The 17,419-nt window shown below is 34.8% G+C and overlaps 1 protein-coding gene across 24 annotated transcripts in view; it reads left to right on the top strand.

Moving 5' to 3' along the window:
* The window catches only part of LOC131850550 (calcium-activated potassium channel slowpoke), a 61,034-nt gene that overhangs the window by 19,492 nt on the left and 24,123 nt on the right, over positions 1-17,419 (top strand). For 17 of the 24 annotated variants that reach the window (XM_059200822.1, XM_059200803.1, XM_059200808.1 and 14 more), the window contains exons 2-7: positions 11,550-11,611; positions 12,333-12,429; positions 12,815-12,926; positions 13,406-13,557; positions 13,861-14,028; positions 15,123-15,214. In XM_059200822.1, coding sequence (XP_059056805.1) covers positions 11,550-11,611; positions 12,333-12,429; positions 12,815-12,926; positions 13,406-13,557; positions 13,861-14,028; positions 15,123-15,214 — 683 coding nt within the window. Of the gene's footprint in view, positions 1-11,549; positions 11,612-12,332; positions 12,430-12,814; positions 12,927-13,405; positions 13,558-13,860; positions 14,029-15,122; positions 15,215-15,909; positions 16,002-16,690; positions 16,783-17,419 lie in introns of all 24 variants that reach the window. The other 7 variants (XM_059200805.1, XM_059200824.1, XM_059200804.1 and 4 more) reach the window with 2 other exon arrangements.

Consider the following 17,419-nt stretch of genomic DNA (forward strand, 5'->3'; position numbering starts at 1 on the left):
AATATTGTTAAGTAAAAAATATATTATGAGCGGAATATTACCAATAAGACAATGAACTGAAATGAGAGCTGTTAATGGTTGTTCCCAGTTGGCAACGTTTACACTACCGGAACAATTAAAACTGTCACACATTTATCTAAATATACAATAACTCGTCATTACTTATATATTTTTTAAGTTCATGTTTCCGATTAGTCCTAAGAGTAAGACCGAATCCGTTCCATAATGCTGTCAGGTACTGACTAGACTGGCTTTCCATTAGACGTTTCTTTTACTCATCTGCAGCTTAGAGCTAATGCCGATCTAGCTCCAGAATATCATAGCGTTTCAGTCGTGTCACAAATACCTAACTAAATCCGTTGGGAGTTTTCGAGCAAGTTAGGGTGATGGATCAACCATTATTTGTATTTGGCTGCCAAACTCTAACTTTTACTAATAATTAATTAGGAAAGATTAGTAATGAGTAACAATTTCTTGCACTCAAGTTGTACAATATATTTAACTCTATTCTTATAGTAGGAATTTAGTAATTATCAAATTCGATAGTGAATTAAAATAGGCTAGACAAATGACAAATTATAATGAGACTGAAACATGCAGACTAGAGGAACAATAAATCTATACCTTTATGCATGTAATATACATATATACACGTTTTATATTTTAAATATGCGTATACATAGCGAACATCATATTCACTACACATTCAAACGCACCCACTCACACACAAAAATTTAATTAGTTTCCTAATATTTGTGTAAATCTTAAGAAATTTAATCTGTATTCCTAATTGTATTCCAAATGCATAACATTTGGAAGGAACCGACTCCTGACGTACAGTTACTTGCTTATTGATATGCTTGATCGATGGAAAAACGACTTGTTTTGTGTAAATAGTTTATTTTGTTAATATCATATTATGAACGTACAATATAGTTTTTTGACAATATATATTTTTCATATAAAAGCGGCGATCGAGTGAGTAGTGATGTGCCAGTGTCACCAACACTTATGACAGTTAGATAGATCGACATTATGACTATGGGGTAGGCATTATTCAACTTTTACCAACGCACCGCTCAATTTTGACAGAGATTTCACCACCACACCCTGGAACAAGTGGTGTCGGAGAGTGCGGTAATTTTACAAAGTATGTTGCTTGACAGTATAAATAGGTGAGATAAAACATAACTCTGTAAACAGTCGGTCCGTTTTGAACATAGAAATTAAAAAAAAACTTCATTTCAATCAATCAAAATTCTTATTAAATAGTTACGTAAAATCTAGTAAGTAGACTATTGAATATCAGGCGTGCAATTTCCTATAATCCCCACTTAAAGCCTAAATAATAGTATAAATATTAAACATACAACGTGGAGAGCAGATCTAGTTGATTAAATGGATCGTGCACACACTCGGATCGAACCTCACGCGTATTTGTGAAACACGAGTCATTTCATAATTTGATTACAAACATACACATTCAACATATATCTATATACATATACTAGTTATATAACAATCTCAATTTTATTCGATGACTCGCTTTCGAATAAAATCTTCCGTTCAAGTCAATTATCGTAATATACGGCACATCTCTATTTATTGCAGTGCGGAAACTTTTGTAGGATTATCGATGTCGCGTGTTAATATTTTTAAAATAGATTTTTAAATTAAGTAGTCTAGTTTTCTATTATATATAGAATTTAACTTTTATTTTATTGAGATATATTTGAATTGGAATGACTGGAACTACAAGTTTGCTAGAAAAATTTTATTATTTTAGAAAATATGTAATTTGGAAATTTATACATGTAACACATTTTATCATCCGAATTATTTTATTATTTACACCTGGAACAAATCAGTCATTACTAAATCCGTTGACAAACATGATTGGAAATCGTGCAACCATTACCTGCTATTAACTGAATATTAATAGAATATAATAGGTACATAGACTATATACTATATATTTTAGACAAACAAACATTTATATGTCTCTAGACGCATATCTACCTAACTTCAGAATTAATCAAGTATTTGTAGTTGACTGTACTTTATGTATCTATACATAAAGTTCAGTACACTATGTAATTTTTGTGCCTACAGATAAAAAGGCATCCATAGAGTTAGCGATACAGAGAATACCATTTCAATATCCATGATACCTAAACTCATATAAACCGCGGAGTTCAGGTAAATTGCGTATATACTAAACTAACTCTTAGTCTATAACATATAAGGTAGAGTTTTGTACTGATTTTATAGTCAGTCGAGATGTCGCGCACTATGTGACACGATTTAAATATAGCCAGTTAAATATAGTCCACTCATGTAACGGGTTAGCATAGCATTGGACGAAGACTTAGGTGATTACACTAATGTGGATTGGTGGGAGTGTCTATGGCAATAAAATAAAACGTAACTATGCTATAAACCGATACTGTTTACTACTATACCGAATTACAGTATAATATTAAATATCGAATTATTATTAACAGGTAATAGTTTTAATATATAAACACCTTTTTAATCTCTGAATTGTAATTAACAAATGCTTAAAACATAAAAATGAAAAGCTCGGGAAAAATGACATCTCTAGTAACAAACTTACTCAATACCAAACCGATTACACATTTTTGTATTTAATATATTTCAGCGACTACTTAACGTAAAAATTAGAACTAAGTTATACTGAAATTCTTTCAAATCAGTATAGAATAGAATATATACTGTAAACTATTTGTAATATATATTTAAGAAAAATACGATTTAACATATTATTTTATGAAACTAATATGATAAGAATATAAGTTAAGTAGTTTTGTACTCTGTAAAAATCGTATTCTCTGTCCTTAGGCTAACAAACAAACAATTTTACAATATAATTTTGAATTAATAAATGTAAACACAAGAAATATTATATACACGTATTATTGTCTTTTAAAATACAGTAGGTATATACACGTACGTTTAGAATATATTTCAGTTTCACAAAAGTTTATAAAAAATATATTCTTAATTTTCTGAAGCAGGCAAAATAGCTTCTAAGTCCAAGCGGTAAAAACCCGTCTATTTTAATAGTGACATAAAAATCTATATTGCACACCACTATGACAAATGATACGTTAAAAATAAAACGGATTCTTTGAATTTGTACAACTTGCGCGACTAAATCTGATGAGTTCGTACGTAATGTGTTTATTTTTGTTACAACATGTTTATTTTTTTGTATATTATTAATAAATAAATTATATAATATATTTATAAACCCACGTGATGAATATTTTTTAAATTGAACTGAACTGTATTATAGAATAAATATTTATATTTTGTAATACTACGTATATAAAATATGGCTGGAAAATTAATAGCAAATATATTTACAATACTTATAATAATCTATGATGACTCTGAGTTAACAAATATACATAAGCAATTATATTGAATTATGTGCTTTTTTCGTATTTGCGAACTCCTTCAGTTTACCTACTTATGTATAATAAGTATAAATTATTTTCTGCAATGCCTGTAGACTAATACATTAAAAAAAATCACGGAGAAATCGTAGATCAAATAGGATAGTATTAACATAAACAAACTTTTACATAATACTGTTTTTTTATATATCATAAGATTCTTTACATTGTGTGGTACATCAAATACGTATTTTATTAGAATGAAACTTGAAGAATTTTAGAGTAACTGAAAGCCGTTAGACATTTTATGTGGCCATGACTGTCCCGTATTGTATATTTTTAGACGCCCAATTTTGATAATATAAACAAACATGAACTTGTCTAATATGTTGTGGGTGACTTGTCTGTTAACTTATAAAGTTTGTCAATATTAAATGACTTGAAAACATAGCAGTGCTGCAATTTCGACTATATAATTCATTGTTTGGTTACGCTATTATTTTTCCATTTAGCGCAAATTTTGGGCAATCTACATTAGAAGGGGTTGCCTTCCGAGACGATTCTTTTATTACATTTGAAATCTTTTATTTCAGTGAATCAAAAATTATATTTTATTCTATTATATAAAATCTGTTTTTTATGGAACATAACCTTAAATTACCTATACCTTACTTTATTCCTTTTTTATTAAGGGGTTTGGGCTATTACCCGATGCTAAAGAGACCTGTAGCACTACGACCTGCATAAATCTATTGTGTGTGCTATTCCTTTACTTGACTTCAACTTAATAATAGATGGGACTAGCGATAGATAGAAAACTGTCATGTTGTAAACCAGGTCAGTGAAAGATCAAACGAAATGAATTAGCTTGTCACATCATGTAATTGGAATGATCTCTTTCCGTGAGTGCTATCGGATAAACATTGGCTTTGATCTGCGAAGTGATCGATTCGTCCGGCGCTCCCGAACGATACAGAACGTCAGTACGTGAAAAATGTGATTCGTTTATTTAACTCTTTTACAGTACAACACTTTTCAAATATTAAAAAAAATGTATATGCTACTTCTATCTTTTTTCTCTTTATTTTGGAATTTTTGTACACAAAATGTGACGATGACAATCCCGTCATACATATATTACAAAAAAAAGGAACAAACTAATGTCGTTCCAGCCAGAACAATAACTTAGCTCATCGGAAGCTGGCTCTACCAATAGTTCATGGAGTACTCCTATATCTAACCTATTTAACTTTAGAGCTTGGATGATATATTCTCTATTAGATGCATTACGAAAATATTCCATCAAAATATGATGCAGATCTTCTTCTTTCCCACAAGCTTTAGACTTCTTTCTGCCTTGTTATTTATTGTAGTTGTTCTTTGTTCTAATCAGAACCTATTTCGTTTCTAGTATACGATTACCTTCCGGTACCTACTTCCGTGACTGACTAGATAATAATAACTTTATAATGGAGTCTATTTATACTTAAACCATGCAAATTACTACAATAATTTATTTTGTTTCACTATATACATTTTTCCTCTATATCTCGAAATAAGTATGAGACCAACACATGTGGTCGACTGCAAAATGAATAATCAAATTAATCTGATTAGAGCAGTTAGGTTAGTGTTCGAAGAGTTATTCACTTAACATACAAACAAAACCAACAGCCGTAAACTGAGCCGACTAAAAAGATGACGTGCACGATTCTATTTTTAAATATTAACTATTTGTATTGTGCTTGATTTATTTATTTTTAAATTTATCTTATCTTTAAGATTTGTAATTAAAAAGGACGCAATAAAATTGCAAGACATCAATCACTTCATACTGTTACAAATAAAATTTGACACTGGTATATGTTTATATATACTGGTGCATGTTTATGCAGAAGCCATTTACCAGAAAAAAATATGATAGTTTAAGGCATTGGAGAATTAGCCGCAGTAAACGAAAATCCCTCAGTCTCCTCCAGGGTTTATGTCAAGGAGACAACCTTGTGAGATGGCACAAGGTATATTCTATAATTGGATCTAAACCGTTACCAATAATCCTTTTAGTCTAGCTTAGTTGACTCCGTTATAATCTAATAACACATGCGAGGTGAAAGCTATGCTCCCATATTCCACTAACATGAATGTTCTGATTATGTCATAAGGACTGAGGGTTATGAACACTTGTACGATATCTGTCTAAAGCCATTAATATAGGTTACCTTAAAACTATTTTGATAAACCTTAAACGAAGTTGTCTACGTTACTAGTTGCTAGCCTTGTAAGTTGTTTCGAATTAGGGGTGATATTGGTAGTGTAAAAACAGAATATCCTTATTAGCCGGTTGCAAGTTCATCAATACCTAGATTGCAATCAGAGTCTTAAGTAGTTTTTTTTCGAACCATTCTAATGCTGTTGGCCACAGCTGGCCTTTACAACATAACCGAATTATGGGGTGCGAGTGCAGATGTTTGAAAATCAACTCCTGTCTGATGAATACGACTTTAGAGAGTATATAGACTGCAAGGAGCTTGAACCTCAGTCTTATGAACTGTAAAAGAATAGTTTTGTCCATAGATTATCACACACATATTAGTTATATTTGGCGTGGAGGAGAGCATAGCTTATTTTTCTCAATCAATTCAATTTATTCATTCATAATCATTATTTCTCTTAATATTTACTTGTAGTACATTTATCGTCATACCGAATAAGTATGACATCATATAATTACCCATGATATTCAGTAATTCAAGTACAATAGGTGGTACCAAGAAGCCTCCTCCCACGATTTCGTCAAACGCAAGTATTATGAAAATGTATTGAGTCTCTTAGTATTTCATATAATACAATTGAAGTAAGCATTACATCTGTAATAAGAGCGAAAAAAAAATCTCTCTTAATTAAGTTCCTTTTTTTTCTCTAACGCTCTATTAACATCTCATAACACGTATTTCGCAGTAGACATCACATTCCAATAAATACTATAAGTCAGTAATTATTCTTTTATTTAACTTTCATGTAACACTGAATTTACCGTCACAAGTTGTAATAGGTATAAAAAACTGGTTAGTTATTCTTTTAATGTTGAATTTACGAGCAAAATACAAGAACACTTATTTGCAGTTGCATTCCCATAGGTATGATGGCGTGTCTCCACTCCATAAAACCCCATTGTAAATAGGTTATAACGTGACGCATTGTTAGGGCGGTAATTCAAACGTAGCCACGGAAACGTAAGGTACCTATTAATCATGTCGCCAAATATAAGTTTAAATTATTGCTTCCCTTCTACCGCAGTATTTGCGACATTGAGGATTCTTCAATACATATTTTTAGAGTTACAAATGAAAGAGGTTTTACTTTATAAATATATTTTTTAATACTTGGCTGTGTTATACTTTCAAAAACTATATAACTGAATATAAATATAACGCTGGACCAGCAACTTTATTCACAAAGTATCGATTTGAAATTTGCATATTGCTAATCGGTATTGAAAGAGAGTATCTACGATATTCGCCTACAAGATCAATGATTATGTCAAATGGTAATGTGCTGAGTTTCTCTTGTTTTTCATGACTTGTTACTAGAGCTAAATTAGACAAGTTTAGCACAGTACTGGTTTTCCTCGAGAAGTCTTCCCTCAATGAAAATTATTAAATCAATTACGCAATATTTTTACTTTCCCCTAAAGACCGCAGTGGAAATTCCAAACTTTAAAATAATCTTACTAACTAAAGTAGGTATCATATATTAAAGAAATCGTTTATACATTTTACTTATGAATCGCTTTTTATTTTGGAAATGATACATGGAAAAAGTAAAAATGATGTCATTCCAAGAAACTTGCTTAGATACCAGAAAATTGGTGTAGCTTGACTTGACTTTAGATATAGTTCTACACTTCCAATGACCCGACTGAGACACTATATGTAGTCCAATTTACATTTTAAAATCTTTCGAGCTGAATCTGAAACAGCGACCTATATTTTATTAATCTAGTCTTTCTATGCTACACGAAGTCTTCCCCAATTTTCAACTATTCCTGTGTCTAGTCTTGTTTTGGTTCCTGACTAATTTAGCTACGACTGAAGCCTACTTTTTTTTCTATTTTTCGTCAAGTTCAGTAGACATCGTGAAAATTATTGAACTTCATTTTTCCAATGTGTATTATATGAAGTATTATATTTGTTTCCCAATTTAATGCCTACTTGATCCATTATAAGTCAAGACTGAAGTTATCTTTTATAAAATAACCAAATTCAGTACATATTATGAAAATTATTTTAGGTATTTGCAAGTTTAAACAGTTCAACTTAACAAATAACCATCTGGAAGCTAGAATTCAGTGTCCACATGTCCAACAATAGTTTAAGTTCACATTGGATGCTTGCCAGACCGGGAAGCACTTAAGTTAAAAGTTACTGAGATATAAAACTTTTCCCTTTGATGCTTCAAAACCTCTCGTCCAATAAAATGATTTTAAAGTAGCTCCACTTGTTAGTACATTTATTCTGCCAACACTTACATATGTTTTTATTATTCGCTGGTATAGTGTTTTCTTTTATGAGTAACTAGTAGCGCGCGTCGGGTACGGTTAGGTATACATAACTTTGTGAGTTTTGTGTATATTTAATATAAGTATATACTATATGACTCTAAAATAATGAGAAGAAATAATGGAAAATAATAATGGAAAGATGTTCTCGGTGGTCTGGCGGTTTATATAGTCCGCCTTACTTACGATAGTCGCGGGTTCCATTCCTCGTACGGTGCAATATAATATTAGACCATCGTGGCATATACACAAGGCATATGATGGTTTACTGAGGGAACTATGTGGAGGTCAAACTGATATGGTACATAGCTAGCAATGGAATTATTACTCCATATACGAACAATAACCTTCCTTCCTTAATATAGTGTTAGTATTCCAACGAAGTTGCTTGTATAATATTTACTGAAATTTGTAATACAATAATATGATAATGTTATGCGTACACATCGGCTTTATACCTACTTCTATCACATAATAGCTAGGCTGAAGCTTTCATATGCTAATCCAATATCCTTGGCCCATCTTTTTGCAGTAAGAAAATCCGGAGCACATAAATATGCTTATGGGGCGATTTGCATCCAGCATTTCTTAATAAACATGCAAAATATTTACTTAGTATGTATAAAACTAAGATAATGAGTAATTAACTAATAATTTTAACTATTCTAACATTTTGTTACTTTCTTTAAAATAAAGTAAATTCAAAACTAAGGACAACATTTTACACATCAATAAGTAAAATAAATTTAAAATTTCTTTTGTAATAAAAATAAGTTCAATTAATCCAATCTTCAATTTTTCAAGAACCCTTTTAATTATATTAAGGTTTCTTAAGGGTCGATAAAACGATACACCTGGTGTTTCAGACGTCCATAGGCTACGGTAACCGTTTACTGTCAAATATGCCGCATGCTTGCCACCATCGTATAGCAGTATAAAATAAAATTGCATGAGCATATTGTTACTGATTTACTACACTTATATATCTTATACTGTAGTTACAATTGATTCTCAGAGAGCAAAAGGTTATTAACATCGAAATCTGAGATTTTAATTGTTTATCGAGACAGCAAAGTGCTTACCTCATTCTTATTCATCCTCACATGACGTCACAACTAGCCTACACTTATTAACGTATGAGTAAACTGACTCATAGATTAAGTACTCTATAATTATACATACTGTCCCGACAACCGTTATTTTGCCTTATAAAAAGTACTAATATCGCTATTAAAGTTAGGGATTGGTGGTAGAAGGGTGAAAATTTAGAATTGTATGTATTTTAATGCCACATTATAAAAAAATAAAAAACAACCCTTATCACTTAGGAGTATGAAAAATAGATAGTAGCCGATTCGCAGACCTACTGAATATGCATATAAAACATAACAATCGATCAAGCCGTTTCGAAGGAGTATATAGTAACTAACATGACACGAGAATTTTAAATATTTTTTAAGGACGATAATGGAATCATACACCCGCCTGTGTTAACGTTTACTAATCACCAGTGGAAAACGATAAAATGACAATGTATTATAGTTAGATCAGTTAGTCCATCTTGGGGAATAACAATTTACCACGAATGTTTCCAGGGCGAAACGCATGAGGGTCAACCTGACATGGTACATTGATCTAACAATTAGGTTAATAGTCCATATTACTAACAATCCCCTTCGCCCCTCTATAATTATACACTAACCATTTCCCCAGCTTCGCTTGCTTAAACAAATTATTTATGCTATCATGGAAAATTTTTTGTGCGAATATATATATTTCAACATTAAATTGAATATGACAATATTTTTTCCAATAAGTACTTCATAATTAAACATTTATTAAAAGAGCAACAATCAAGTTTTTGTTCTTTATTTTGCGGTCCGAATGAGTCGTAGAATAAGGAATATTATATATATATTACTATTCAAAGTATCTTATATTAAGTTTATTTTAATAAAGATGTATATCCAATCGAGAATAGGCACTATTTTCAATGATCGATAAATTAAAATGCATTTGATAAATATTTTGACCTCCTCAAAAAATATATTTAAAACAACATTTTGTTTTTAAAAGTATACTTAAACAAAAATATAATTAATTATAAGTTTAAGCCATTGTTTTGACAGTACATAAATAAAAAAGTGGTCATTTCTTATATAAGTTAGTTAAATAACAGCCAGTTTTCTTGGGGTATTGAATTTAACTAGGTCAAGACATTATATCAACGTCAAAATTTCCTAATGATGAATATAAGAGGTAATTATGATATTTTACAGACAACTTTCTTACCCATTCTTTTTTTTTGCAGAATCTGTATTCTGAATAAGACTAGAATTAAAAAAATTGTTGTTCAAAAATATTCAATTATAAGTTAAAGTGAGTATTATTAATAGAAATATTATTAAATTATTAATTTATTAAAATTAAAACGGTAAAAAAGATACATTCAAGATTGGTACAAAATACAAAAATCTGCTAAGAGTTTGCAACAAAATTATTGCAATATGTCTTAGAAAAAATTATGCATTTGAAAATTTCTCCAAATGTAACTTTAACAACGGTACAATTAAATAAGTATTATATTGACTAGCGTTGTACAGGTTTCAAGGTACAAATGAGTCTGTATATATTTGTTTTTACCGTAATTGTTATAAAAAACGTAATAGTAAAAAAGTAACTATACGGATCTGTACGGTAACAATTATTTTGACCTCATCGTTGTATCCTTCTATACTTTTTTGTCCATCTAAGAATTTAAAAGATCAATGCAACAAATAGTAAGCGTCCATGAATATTTCATTATCCAATAATAATAAGTAATGTAATCAAATCAAATATGGGATGACATTGAGGATTCAATGTGGGTTGGGATATATGCATGATTGGCATATGAATTATTATGAAGTAATGATTTATTTTTATAGGAAAATTTGTATGTACTAAGTGTCGTACCAGGCCTAAAGTCTTTTTTGTACGTAACTGGCAAACAAGCAAAGGTTTGAAAATTGAAACACACATTCGTCTTTATTTATTTTTTTTATAATACGACTGTAAATGGTTATCGTAGTCTATTGACGCCTGAGACACCAGTAATGTCCCGTTCGCGTTGCCGACCCTAAATAAATATATATATGAATATCATTATTTATATTTATATATTTATCATTATAAATGTAATAGTATAAATATTATTATATCACTTTTTATGCCTTGATTTTTTTTGTCATGATTATTTTTGCAAACAATTTTTCTCTGTACTACTTATAATTGACTGGTAGAAAATATCGCATGGTGTTAAGTCCGCCAAATGTACTGTTACTTTTGTACTGTGTGCATTAAAGATATATAAATAAAAAAAAACGATCATATGGCCATTGTGGCACCTGAAACACCTTTAGTTCATTATTACTCCTGAGTATGTTATTTATGCCTGTAATTTCATTGCCTTATCGCTCATCCTTCAAACCTGAACACGCCACAGTTATGTAAGACAGAGGTACCCACGTATAAGACTTTGTACAGAGTCTTCAAAACAAGTCACTAAATAATAAATTTTGTCCTTCCAGGTAGTGTTGGTGTTCATCCTGAGTATAGCATCACTTATCATCTACTTCATTGACGCCTCCAGGTAAAACACATTCTTATATTGTTATATCATTCATTCATTTGCTAATATATTAATATACTAACGTCTTATAATACCGCTCAAATGAAGGAATACGTGAGTTCAAGTCATATAAATGTGATCCAAGTGTTTTTGCTATTAATAGTACTAAATGTTTAGCTTATGTTCAATTCAGCTTTAAGCTGTGGCCACATATTAATATATGACTGACTGTTTATGTACGCATAATTTATTATCGATAAAGATTGGTAAAAAGAGTATTTTCTAAGTAACACTACTAGATGAAAATATTGTAACTAAAGCCATTAAAATGTATTAAACAAAACATATTTTAAGAATATATCCTATGTAGCGCGAGTATTTACAAATGGAATAAACTTTTAAACAGCCAAGCATTATTTATATAGTAATACACCACAATCAAAAGAACTAAATAAAAATGTATTGTAAGAAATATTTTTTAAATATAAATTATATTTCAAAATTTTATAAAATATAAGAAACAATTGAGAATCTGTCGGCGATTTCGCTTGTTTTTAAATTTGTTTATACGCAATTATAATATTACTGAACTAAAAAAAAGCGAGTCTTTTTTAAATTGATTGAATTTAAAACATATGTGGCCGCAGCCCCGCACCTTAGATATGGCTTCTCCGTGACATGTCACCTAATCGTTTTATTATTACGAATGGTGGCAGGTTTTGATACATTACTCTATTTCCAGCGAGGATGTGGAGCGATGCCAGAAATGGAGTGACAATATTACTCAGCAGATCGACCTTGCCTTTAACATATTTTTTATGGTCTACTTTTTTATACGAGTAAGTTGTTTTTTGTTACCCGTTACATTTATAAGTGGATCTACAACCGGAATTACACTTGGTGGATAATAATAAGTGTATTTTTCTGTCTGTATGTACGTAACATACATGACACAGAAAATCAGGTTATAAAAGAAGTCTATTAAATATTTTTTTCACTAACATACCAGTCTTTGTAATTAACGCGAGGGTCTTTAATTAAATGTGTATTTATATACACAGTTCAGATTACTCGCTGAAAATGATCTCTCACTATAGTGAGAGATCATTTTTTTTAAATCTCAAAGTATATTTCTTATAGATCTCTCAAGCGGTGTGACTTGAAGATAGATCTATGATGATTTTCGAAATCTCTACGAATATATTGATGTTTTTTTTGTTTCAGTTTATAGCAGCTAGTGACAAACTATGGTTCATGCTCGAGATGTATTCATTTGTAGATTATTTCACGATACCCCCATCCTTTGTATCAATATACCTGGATAGAACGTGGATAGGTAAGTTTTTTTTTTTTTTTATTTTCCATTCCTCTTGCTGTCATAAATATACTGAGTAACTAGTTTAAATAGCTGCTATTGAGGGTTTCATAACAGAAATTCAGTTATATAATTTTTATTATGTCTGTTATCTTCAAAATTATCGTATGGAAACTAATCTCGAAAGTTCTGTTAGCAGGCTACGGCAACCATTTACCATCAGATGGGTCGTATGGTCTCTTACGTATATCATTTATACGTGAAATTGAGAACATGACGGTATCTTACCACGCTTATTTATTAATAATAATAGTTATTGAATTCCCATGAAGTTTACCCATGATCAAGGGGATCCCGCGATATTCTTAATATAGTGTTATTTACGGGCACTAAAAAATCCCATTTTATGCTTTCTTTATGCTATCAGATATTTTAGTGTCAGAGTTTTTACTTTCTACTTCTTAGGTTATAGAATAAACACAACTTTTTATTTTTTACAGGGCTAAGGTTTCTCAGAGCTCTACGCTTAATGACCGTGCCTGATATTTTGCAGTACCTCAATATATTAAAAACATCGAGCTCGATTCGTTTGGCGCAATTAGTTTCTATATTCATATCAGTGTGGCTTACAGCTGCAGGTATTATTCATTTGGTAAGTTCCCCTATTTTTTTTAATATTCTATGAAAATGTGTATAAAAATGAACCTAATTATTTATACAGATCTTGAGAACTTTACGTCCTATTCTAAATATCATGAACAAAGTATAGCCAATTATTTTTTTATTATTATCAACAATCATCATCTGCTTCTTCCTTATCCCATTCATTTGTAGTCCGAGTAATATGTTTTTCTCTTCCATTCATCCCTGTTGTAGTCATTTGATTATTTACTCCCTTTCTTGTAATTTTAAATACTGACAAAGTGTCGTAATAACACAATTTGTTTATTTCCAGCTGGAGAACTCCGGCGACCCGTTGGAGTTTGAGAACGCGCAGAAACTATCGTACTGGACGTGTGTGTACTTCCTTATAGTCACCATGTCCACTGTAGGTTACGGTGATGTGTTTTGTCACACAGTACTTGGCAGAACCTTTTTGGTTTTTTTTCTCCTCGTTGGCTTGGTAAGTATCGTTTTTAATTTTTACTCTCAAATAAAATTAATTGTAACAATAACTTATATTTAATTGAAAACTTATGTCACAGTGACTGAAATATTAATGTAATAATTTATTTTGCAAGGAGAGGCAAGTCATAATGAATAATTTGATTTCATACAGCAGGAAGGCATTTAAATTCTCTACGATGTTTACCGCGAATATATCACGCCGATTTATTTCGTACTACGTACACGGCTAAACCGACCCGCTTGCGATTCCTTGCATAAAATCAAAGCTAAATTAATAACAAAGCAAAAGGAAATATAACAAAGACTTGCCATTTAAAGGTCGTGTGATAGTTCACAAGGGACTTGTTAGAGAAACGTACCGGATTATCCGCACAGCTCGTTGAATGATTGTAAGCCTGACTAGTGCACAGTGTATAGAGAGCATGACAATAAGTTGGACAATGTTCGAGAGTGGTGGAGCTCGCTCGCCCGCCCGGCGCCGGCGCCCGGGCGCCCGGGCCGCTGCCGTCCGCGGCTGCCGTCGCCTCATCGTCCATCAATGTTCTTTTCTAACTTCTCGGCCGCTTACTCGTTGGAGCATCTCTTATTCTATCGCCGAACACCAAATGAGCTTTATTTCGAGCGACTTCAATTGCATGGATGTATTTTGTTTTTCTTTTGCTTTGTTACGTGAGTACTCACCGCGAATGTGCTGCCGGAGAAACTCTCGCCGCGCTTGAGATACGAAATATAAATGGGGACAGTGGTACGAGACGAGATACGTATAGTAGTGTGAGACGTGTCCGCTGTCCGGTCCGTGGCCGGCGCCCGGAGCGCGCCGGTCCGGCACCCGCGCCGCGTCCCACCCCTCCCACCTCGCGATCTCTGCATGCCGCACCTGTGCCTGGCTGTGTTCAGTTGCTCACATCACCGGTAGACACACACTTCGTTCCTTTTATTTTTATTTTTGCTCCGCTACCGGCTACACTTACGACTCTGCGTCACCATAGATTTATACCGAGACTCGAGGTGGACATTGTCGTGCACCACGCGATGGTGTCCGCGTGACTCCCAGACTTGATATTCGATCGACACCATGGTCTGTTGCAGGCAATGTTCGCTAGTAGCATTCCCGAAATTATAGAGCTGGTAGGAAGTAGGTCCAAGTACAGTGGCGAGCTGAAGCGTGAACATGGAAAAAGGTATCCGTTTGATAATATAAATTGTTCACCGAAAGTGAAGGCGATTCATTCCGCGGCACGAGCGAAACGTAAACACCCGTCGCGGTCGCTGTGTTCGCACTGAATCGCCCGATCTCTCGGGAGACGATGTGAAATCATCACCTCTAAGAAAGCTTGCTCAGTGCCGTCAGATGTATTGTGTCATCTACTCGTGTCCACTCGTCGATCCCTCGACTGTACAGCGGTAGATTCCTCGCTCCAGTGCTATAAGAGTGTCCCGAGCTTTCGAGCTAGTCGCTCCGAGTAGTGCCGGAGCGAGCGGTCTGCCTGGCCGTCGGTCGCGCCGGTCGGTTCGTGTTCACGCTCTACCAAGCGTCTATATCGAATGCCCATCGTTTTAGCTTAGGAACCGGTGTAACCGATTTCTTTTTAAGTTCTGTTCATCGATTAGTTAGCGTATGTATCCTTAGGCTTTGCATGCACCCGGTCACGAGTCCCGTCACGGCTTGCGCCGGTCACAGCCGCCGCTAGCGTAGCTCGGCACGGCACCCAAGTCCCGCACATCCACACACAGCCACAGCCACAGCCACCACGCAGACAGACGAGACTCAAGCCACACAGCCTTGTGCGAGCGCGAGGGTACGCGGCCGCGGGCCGGGCGGGGCGGGCGCGCGGAGGGCGGTCACTCACCTCGCGGTGTTTGCTGTGTATCGTAGGCTGTGTTCGCCAGCTGGATCCCCGAGATCACGGAGCTGGCGGCGCAGCGGAACAAATACGGCGGCCGGTACAACAAGGACGTCCGCCGCAGGTACCCTGCTCTCACGCCCCCGCTCCACGCGGCTTCCTGCCTTCCTACCTCTCACGGTTTCGATCTTGGTTGATTGAATGCGGAGTTTGCTAATGAAATTTATTAATCCTTCACTAGAATCGGTCTCTCGGTGCCGTGGCGCATGCTCGAAGAGTTAGCTCCCGGCGGCCGCGCCCCTCTCCCCGAACTAGAGAGACAGGCGCGCGGTCGACCGACGCACTACTACATGCCTTTTTTCGTAAATTTTACTCGAGATACCGTTGAGCTTTTTAATCCTTCTAACGAGACTAGATCTGGAGAGAGCCGATGTAAAGTTTTGTAATGCTGTCGATGAAGTAGTGTTTGGTTTGTTCGCTTGCACACGATGCCTGTCGCCACGCTGTAGCGCTAGCTCCGGCACCTCGCCACGAGTCCCGACGATCACACACAGCCAGTGCCCGCGCCGCCCGCCCGCGACCGCCGCCCGCGCCGCGGTCCGACACCCACTGCCCGGTCGCGACCGACCACGTTACTAATCGCCCGTTGTGCTCGCCCGCCACTGAGGACCAGTCGGAAGCGAGTCGTCATCCACAGCCACCGCCGCCGCCGTGAAGCACCTGCCGTGGATGACAGCTCGCTTCCACTGCGCCCCTCTTAACTTACCCGATCAACTTGAATGTGAATGTCTTGTTTTGTCTGTCGGCGTTTAGGCGATATTTGCCAGTTGTATCCCAGAGATAATTGACTTAATCGGCACTAGACCCAAGTATGGCGGCACCCTCAAGAATGAGCGGGGACGCAGGTGAGCCGCTGTCTTCACTCCGTTCCATTGAATGTGTTCCGTGTTGTGACATATCTATATCTTCCTTTTCCTCTCTTAGCACGCTTCTGTGTTCTCACTTATCTTTGGCGGGACGAGAGTCCCGCGAAATGTTTTTATGAGTCGATATGATTGCAAATTACCTTTGAATTGATTTGAGTTCAGTTGAATAGTGAAAAGCAGATAGTGGCTAGTGTTATCGCTCGTCATTATAGGTTTCATGATTATGTTCTGTTAGTATACGTACGTAAAGGAATGTTAACGTAAAGCTTAGTTGAGAAGAGTTAAATGTTGAGTGGTACCGTAGTGTGTTGTTGGAGTTCTGGTGTGTGAGGCGTCGACAGCTCCTTTCTGTGGGCGCGGCGTTGGCTCAGCCCGCCCCGAGAGCCCGCGAGGGGCGCTGTTGATGCGACCCTACCCCTGTACCTCCTGTACCTAGTGAGTGCCATCCGCTCGCCTACTCCTCGCCTTCTGATCCCCGCCTGCACGACTTCTGTAACTGTACCTACTGTAACTCTTTAATGTTGACCCTCTTTACTGTTTTGTAATCTGTAATGTACTTTTGGATCGACCCCCTCGGTTAATTTAGTGTAATGTATTTACGTAAATGATTCATAGA

This window comes from Achroia grisella, unplaced genomic scaffold, assembly GCF_030625045.1.
Source record: "Achroia grisella isolate CSIRO2021 unplaced genomic scaffold, CSIRO_AGI_Agris_v1 utg770, whole genome shotgun sequence".
NCBI classification, from domain to species: Eukaryota; Metazoa; Arthropoda; class Insecta; order Lepidoptera; family Pyralidae; genus Achroia; species Achroia grisella.